Source organism: Myripristis murdjan, chromosome 12, assembly GCF_902150065.1.
Source record: "Myripristis murdjan chromosome 12, fMyrMur1.1, whole genome shotgun sequence".
NCBI lineage: Eukaryota > Metazoa > Chordata > Actinopteri > Holocentriformes > Holocentridae > Myripristis > Myripristis murdjan.
This window is the reverse complement of record NC_043991.1, coordinates 6,033,928-6,041,998: the sequence shown is the minus strand read 5'-3', so window position 1 is coordinate 6,041,998 and position 8,071 is coordinate 6,033,928. Positions and strand designations below refer to the sequence as shown.

At 42.3% G+C, this 8,071-nt stretch overlaps 1 protein-coding gene across 1 annotated transcript in view; it reads right to left on the bottom strand.

Annotated features, from left to right (window-relative positions):
• Window positions 1-8,071, bottom strand: part of trabd2a (TraB domain containing 2A) — a 99,030-nt gene that overhangs the window by 49,814 nt on the left and 41,145 nt on the right. Inside the window, exons 3-4 of the mRNA XM_030064643.1 lie at window positions 4,600-4,746; window positions 3,190-3,364 (exon numbers count right to left, since the gene is read on the bottom strand). Coding sequence (XP_029920503.1) covers window positions 3,190-3,364; window positions 4,600-4,746 — 322 coding nt within the window. The remainder of the gene's footprint in view (window positions 1-3,189; window positions 3,365-4,599; window positions 4,747-8,071) is intronic.

Here is an 8,071-nt window from a genome sequence, read left to right as displayed (position 1 = left end):
CTGCAGCAGTTGTGCTCTATGCAAAGTAAAATACAAGCTCGAGAACAGCTTCATAAAAGCCACATGGCCCACTCGTCTGTATCCCTCTAATAGCCTTTATAAATGCAGAGACATAACACTCAAACAGTTTACGTTCAAAATAAAAGCCCTTTGAGTCGCTGCCATTTTCATTAAAAAGACATTACATCACGGTGAGCGATGGGAACGTGCTACAAAGGTGTTGACATGTACGTTTACGCGCCGGTCACGCTATAAACACCGCCACTTTCCACCACCCACCTTTCCATGTGCTTTTCATTCCCTCGTTCGTGTGACGCAATCAGAGCGAGCGAGCCGAGCGGGGAACGCCTTGTTGTGTCTTCCCAGGCATCGGAAAGCTTTTTCGCTCGCTGTAAGCTTAATCTGGCAGCCGCCGGCGCACCGTGTAATCCAAACGTGGTGTGTTGGACATCAGACGAGTGTGTTTATCACGTTAAATTCTCCTCTCTCCATTAAACACTGTCCAATAAAACCGAAGCTGGTATGAAAACAATATAAAAAAAAACAGAAAAGACGCCGTGCTTGCTGGGAGATTGGAAACACAATCCCAGATGGAGGAGAGGAGTGTTTGCTCTTTCCCAATCCCTGCTTCCCATGTATGCATGTATGTATATCTATATATCTGTATCTATCTATGCTGCTCATTATCCTCTCATTTGTTCTCTCTCTCTTTCACTCACACACACATACACACACTTTGGACTTCATTATCAGTAAATATGATGTAATTGTTTTGAGATCTTTGGTTTCACACCTTACGTTTGGAGAAAGATCAGCGTAAAAATCCCACTTTTTTTTTTGTGAAGTTGAAGCTAAGTTGGGGAATTGTCTCTACTGTAATTAAGCTTCACAATCTCGGGGATTTTTGTGAAGGTATGCAATGTGTACGGTGTGAAAATGCATTAAAGTAGAAGTCCGGAGACTGCATGTGTTACGGCTCTGATGTTCCCCTTTTCTCTTATCCCGTTTCCACCGGGGCCGGCGCCGGGAGCTGGTGCCAAACTGCAAAAAGCTCTGAGAGTTTTGACAGAAACAACAAGGCTGCTGGGCTGGGAAAAAAAAAAAAATCAGCTCCGGGCCTGGTTTTGCCCTGGACCCATAAACCCGCTGGTGTGGAAACGAGGAAACGAGGTCGGTGACAATAATGTCATCACCAGCTCGTTTACAACCCGCATCTGTAACAACAAAGTTTGCTTATCTCCAGAAAAAAAAATCAGGGATGTCGTTCCCAAAATAATCCCTCGGTGGTCAGCTGAAGACACCAGTGTTTTCCTGGCTTTACATGTGAGAACCCTTACTCTAAAGAACACAATAAACATGGTGCTGAATGGTTCCCTGGACCTGCGGTTCCCAACCTGGGGAGCCGGGGACCACCAGGGGTCCCCATTTTTCTTGAGGAGGTCCCAAGAAAAATGGGGGATATTTTAACTTCAGTATTACTTCACTGACTAGCAGTTCGCCCAGTGAGAGAATGTATAACACTGAATATTCAGTTAATCTGCTAATCCACAGTATAGATGGTTATGGAATACCTAAATCTTATCAGATGGGGATCCCTGAGATGACGTCTTCAGATGTGGGTCAGTTTGACGGTCCTTGACTCCAAAAAGGTTGAGAGCCACTGCCCTGGACAATGCCCACATCTGTCATTTTTGTGACATTTTCATTTATTCGTTCCTAACAGGCTCCGGTTGAGCAGCGGCCCGGCACCGGCACCATGTCAGAACCGGGATCTGTGAGCCACTTCCTGTCAGGATTAAGGATTAAAGTGACAGTAAAGCACAAACAAACTCAAATTCACAGCTTGGCCCAAAACAAAGTGTCACATGGGTTTCAATCGCCTGAAATGTGCAAAGACTCCAGCCAGATCATTAACCCCACATAATCAGCTGTGGTTGACTGTTTTTTTTTTTTTTTTTTTACATGCGTCGTAAACGGCAATTGTTTCTGGTTTGATTTCCTTTGTTCACACTGCGTTCCTCTTTCCTCTGATCGTTTCCAAGAGGAATCAGTTTGCAAGCTCTCCTCTCTGGCAGTGAAAGAACAGGCATCGAGGGTGAGGAGAGTTTGCGGACGTTTGCTGGCAGCGCCGCGCGGCGTGCACCGGCGGTTTGATTTCACCGTCCCTGAGCAGAGACACCGAATCCCCACCAACTCCGCTCCGCTTCATCTGGCTCGCCCTTTGGGGGATTACTAGAGTATCACAATCTCAATCCACAAACACTGGCAGGAAACAAAAGGAAAAATGTATGTGATAAAAAAAAAAATCTCCCAAAAACAAAAGGACATCCTCGGTGGAAAATGAGGAAAATCTGGCTTATCTCATCCAGTCAAGAGGGGAGTGGATTATGGAAATTTCTATCTGTGTAAATCTGACAGGAGGTTTACTGGCTTTCAGATCATCGGTGAGGACTCCACTGGTTTTCAGGGTTTTCGATTCTGCTTTCTTTGTTTTCTCTTCTCCATTTTAGCTCTGCTTCCTTAAGTTGAAGCTACTGACACTTGTTTCTCTGTCTCTTAATTTCTAGCTTTTACTATGTCAGTTTTTGCAAAGTTTTTTTAGTTACAAAATACATAGAATGAAAAGTAATAGAAGCAAAAATTGCCGAGGTGTGGAGGAACATCTGACTGTGTTGTTGCTGTCATGTTGATAACTTGGTCTCTTATAACCATTAAATCTACTTTTTTTTATGACTTTGAATCTATTATTTGCGATTTAGGCTGTCCGCCACTTGAATTTTGTGTGGCACGTTTTGAAACTGAACTTACAAATTTTGAAAAGAGTATATAGCCCTTGGCAAAATGGGTAGGAGATGCAGAAAGATTTGCGAAATTTGAGAAATTCATTCAAGAATTTTAAACACTGTGGAATTAATTTGAGAAATGCTTGCAACCAACTGTAAATAAATAAATAAATAAATAAAATAAAAAAACACTGCCGCCATGGTACTGAGGTGCAGAGGACAGAGTCTGAATTTATCTCCCTCCAACCTTTTGCTACCAATCAACCACAATAAACCCCGTCCAACTTTTCTTTTTTCCTTCTCGCAAAACTAGATTCAGCCTCCCACTGCCTCCGTTTCTAATGCTTCATGTTTTTTTTGTTTTTTTTTTTCGGTCAAAAATCCACATTAATGATGACAGACCAACCTGCTCCGAAGGCAAAGAAGAAGCTCTTGTCAGGATGTTCCTCCAGCAGCGTCTTCACCCTCCGGCCCATCCTCTCGTTCCTCTTGTAGATGAGCTCCTGGCGGAAGTAGCTGTCGATTTCCTGCGCGGTGACCTGCTCGCTGGGCGGCAGCGTCACGTTGTTGAAGTTTGGGACCTGCAGGTTGCAGGAATGTGGGAGGACGGTTTGGTGGAGCCGAGGAGCGGGAGAGAGAGAAGGGAAGAGAACGGGATGCATGAGGTTGGGTTGCCTTTTTAAAGGGTTTCTTGTCAATTTGCACCAAAGAAAACAGTGATTAATTAAAATTGGCACTGATTAAAGTTCTTGACAAACATTACACTAACACACAACTGTCACATAGGTGTAAGTTTTGGTGCAGATGGTAAGGAGCATGGTTTGGTGGAAGTGAGCATCAGATAGGGAGGCAAAGAGAGGCTGGAAAATAAAGAGACGGGGAAGAGAGCTAGACATGCAGGACGGGAGAGAGGACATCAACAACCAGTCACCAGAATAAAATGTCCACAGTTTACGTTTCTGTAAACCAACAAATACGTTGAAATGTCAACATTTCTGAACCAAAAATACATTGCATATCAACATTTATGCTGTCCGGGCAGTGCATTTTACATTATTTTATTCTATTAAAATTATAATTGTATTATTATTTTATTTTATTTTATTATTTTATTTTTATATTTTTATATATTTTATTTATTCTATCCTAATTTGTTTCATTATTTTATTATTATTATTATTATTATTATTATTATTACTACTACTACTATTATTATTTTACTTTATTTGATTTTATTTTAATTGATCTTATTTTATCGTGTTATCCTACTGTGTTTTTTACCTTTTTATTCTGCTTCTATTGTGTTATCTTGTGGTGTTTTATCTTGCTGTGCAGCACTTTGGAAAACCTTGTGTTTGTTAAAATTGTGCTATATAAATAAAGTGGATTGGATTGGATTGGATACATCACGAAACTTGAAAATGTGACATTACAGCGTATCCTTGGTTTGCTGAAATGTGCTTTTTTTTTCTGGCGACTGAAAATGTGAGGAGAGAGAAGCAACGCCCTGAGCTCAGCGAGGAAAAGGAGGAGAGAGGAAGAGGAGGAGGGGGGAGGGGGGAGGGGGGTGTAGGAGTGGGGAGGTCAGGGGGTTAGGGTAAAAGGCCAAGGGTCGTGTCACTGGGACGCAACAGGGGGTCAAGAGGTCAAACTGACTGTTGGCTTATTAACTAGAGTGAAAATCTACTGCTAGATACAGAAGAGAAACATGAACTGTAATGAAACGCAAAGGCCAAATGAAATATGAACTCCAAAAAGAGCACACATGAACCAAAAAGAGACATGAGGGGGCTGGAGGAGGAGGGGGGGGGCGGACCTGTGAGGTGTCGTGGTTGAAGATGATGGAGTTCAGGTCTCCACAGTTGTAGTGCTTGATGAGGTCCTCGGTCGTGTACGGGACCTGCAGGCTCCCCGCCCTCAGAGACTCCTGCTGCAGTAACGTCTGGTTCAAGGCAAAGATCACCTGCAAGCACAAAACGATGAGCATTTCATCAATATTTGCATCCAAATCTGGTCCAAAACATGCAAATCACTTCACACAGTGAGCGTACAAGGATTTGTCTTGGTAACATCGGTGTAAAGCATGTTTCTCAGTGTGGTCGCAGGTATTTAGAGTGTCCAGTAGTGTGTTTGAGCGGTGAAGAATGAGATTCATGAAATTAATTAGAAGCGTGCCCCATAAAAAAAAAAAAAAAAAAAAACATATTAAGCATTAATCTTTGTGTTGTTTGCTTTGTGTTGCTTTTTTTAAACAGAGAAATTATTAAATACACCTTTTTCATTCCTAACAGCTGAGTGGAGCCCCCGTTGAATATTTTTTTCAAACCGTCAATCTAATCGCAACAGCTGTGATTTATTTAGTCTGATGTATTCCCACACTTTCTGACGGAGTATGCTGAAAATCAGAATATATCGAAATCGGGTTCAAGGAAATTCACCTGTTGCTGACCATGGAAACGATTCCATAACTCACACAGTTCATACTCACACACAGAATCTCCTACAGTATCTTATCTAGATAATAAACATTTTGAAGACGACCCTTTTGGACCATATCAACATGAAAGGCTCTATTTACTTAAGTAAAAGTGGGAGTGAATAATTTATGTATTGCTCAAGTGTACATAGTAAAGTTTGTTCAAAATGATGTGGAGTTTCACTAATCTGCTGGGACGTTAAGTGACTTTTTCCTCGCTGCCTTTTGACTGAACGGTCTGGAAGGTTCATCAGGTTTTTCTGTGGCCCTCGACGTTTTGAGATGATGTGTGACTTTGTGTAGAAGTTATGTGCCTTTTTGTAATTTGCCACACCTTCTCAAATGCCCCCTTTTGCCCCGTTTTGACTTTAAGGTTTACCTTCTCCCTGAATTTGGTGGGAATCTCTGTTTGACAAGTGGTTCAAACTGCGATTTTCTGCCTCTGAATGACCAAATATTTACTGGGAAAAAAACCCTGCGGCTGCTGCTGTGACACGAGGTGACAGCAGAGGACACGAATTTGTGCTCAAAACACATCCAGATGCCAGAAGTTGCAGCCGAAAACGACCACGGGGGGCTAAAATGTCAACAAATGCCACCATAGCCGAGGCAAAAAGACAGAAGGAGTGGCTGCAGAGGAGGAGGGCAGGAATCCAGGCGGAGGAGAGGCGCTGATGCGTCCTGCAGGATCCTCGGACTCCGGCCTGGTGTAATGGTTTTAGCACTGGTCCATTCACAAGATAAATGGGGCTGTGTGGACACTGCGGGTCTCAGCGGGTCAGTCTCAAGCTGTTTTCTTACAGATTTCAGGATCAGAGTCGAGAAGATAAATACGTCACGTGCAGCGAGGTGGCAGCGCTGATGCAGGTTTGAGTCCGGCTGATAATTTCTCTTTCTTTATCGGTCTGCCTCTCCCATCTGCATACAGTTTAACCCTAAAAAGCCATTTGTGTCATATATGATACATATTTTCAATTCCGTTTTTCATTTTCAGTCTAATCAATACTTGACCAAAATACTGTTGTATACCTTTGAACACTTCCCCTGTTCACCCTGGACCAAACCATTGGCACTTCAAGTACATATCATATTTCATACACCAGAGAGGTCGTGTAATAACATATTTTTTGATTTTTCTTTTTTTATATATATTTTGTTATAGGACTAAATAAAGGGTTCAGTTTCAAAAAAATTGAATTTTCTGCCAATTCTTTCATAGTTCAGGCTTTATAGGGTTAAAACCAGTACAGCCTCCCAAAAAAAAGTTATTTTGAATGCCTGCAACTTGGTAAATGTATGAATGAAACCTTATTACCAATTAGTGAAGATCTATCATCACCGTTGTGAGAGCTACTAGATCACACACACACACACCCACACACACACTGAAGTTCTTGGAAAACACAACCACACACTTGCTTTCCAGCTCAACCCTGACCCCCACATCCAGTTTCCCACCTGGAACGTTTCAATTTGATGCTATCACAAACAATAAATGTTAGGGGATACTTCCTATCTGGCACGCGTTGCTGCGCCGATTCATCAACCCTTCTGCTTTTTCACTTCTGCTGCCGGGATGCGAAGGGCCCCGCGTTGGCCCCGTTTCCACAACTTGACCGAAAAGGACGTGATCGATTAATCAACGTGCCGCTCACTTCCCCCTCGAAACAAAACTCATGCGATTGTTTTTCCCATCTTAATGCCAGATGTCCGTCTTGAACGGGTTTCCTGCAGCTTGAAACTGGAGGAACGTTTTCAGCCCATAAACCGAATGCAGTTTAATCACACACCGGTGCAGCATACAGGCCCTTTAAAAAAAACCAAAAAAAAAAAAAAACCATACATGTAACTTTGTCACAAGTCATCAAGCTTTAGAGTTGGCCCTGCAACCCCAAAAAGTGTTCAAATATAAATAAATCCACTAATCCACCTGTTGATTAAATGTTATGAGATGCTTGTAAGTGAATAAATAAATAAATACATGTAATAATTGCATCATTTTTTTTTTTTTAAATCGAATCCAAACTATGATTGAAATGATAATTTGAAGCCTTAAAACCAAAATGCATGCAAATTTGGGAAAAATCCACGTAGACAATAACTAATAATAAATAATGTAGATGAGCTCAATGTTAACAAAAGCCGTTGCAGTAGAAGAAGAAGAAACATTCAGAGTTGGCCCTGGGCCGAGAACCCCCCCCTACACACACACTCACACGCAAACACACACACTCACACACTCACACACACACACACACGGCTCGGCTGTGGAGATTTGGCCATTGTGTGAGCGTGAAATCGGCCAGTGTTTGGTGAGAGGGCCCTGGTGAGCCTGCCGCCTATGATCACCACTGGACACTCGCATATGCATACATGCACACACAAATACACATTAACCCACACACACACACACACACACACACACACTCACACATTTCTATGGTTCTTTAGCCTAGGACACACATGCATCCATACACAAGCACCTCTGATCACCTCAGCACATGCTCTCCCTCTGATCCCCTCCGCTATGCACATACATATATATGAGCACACACACATGCACACACACACACACACACCTTTCATCCTGTAAGGCATTGATCTCTTACATACCCCCCCTTGCCAAAAAAAAAAAAAAAAAAGAAGTTTATTTGGTTCTCAAAAGGGACAGTCCATCAAAGTGAAGATGTATTTTGTCAGCTGGGGAGCTATGTCAATACGTGTGTGTTTGCATGTGCATGTTGTGTGCACGTGTGTATGTCTATATGTGTGTGTGTGTGTATTCTCAGATCTTAGGTCAAATGAATTCTGG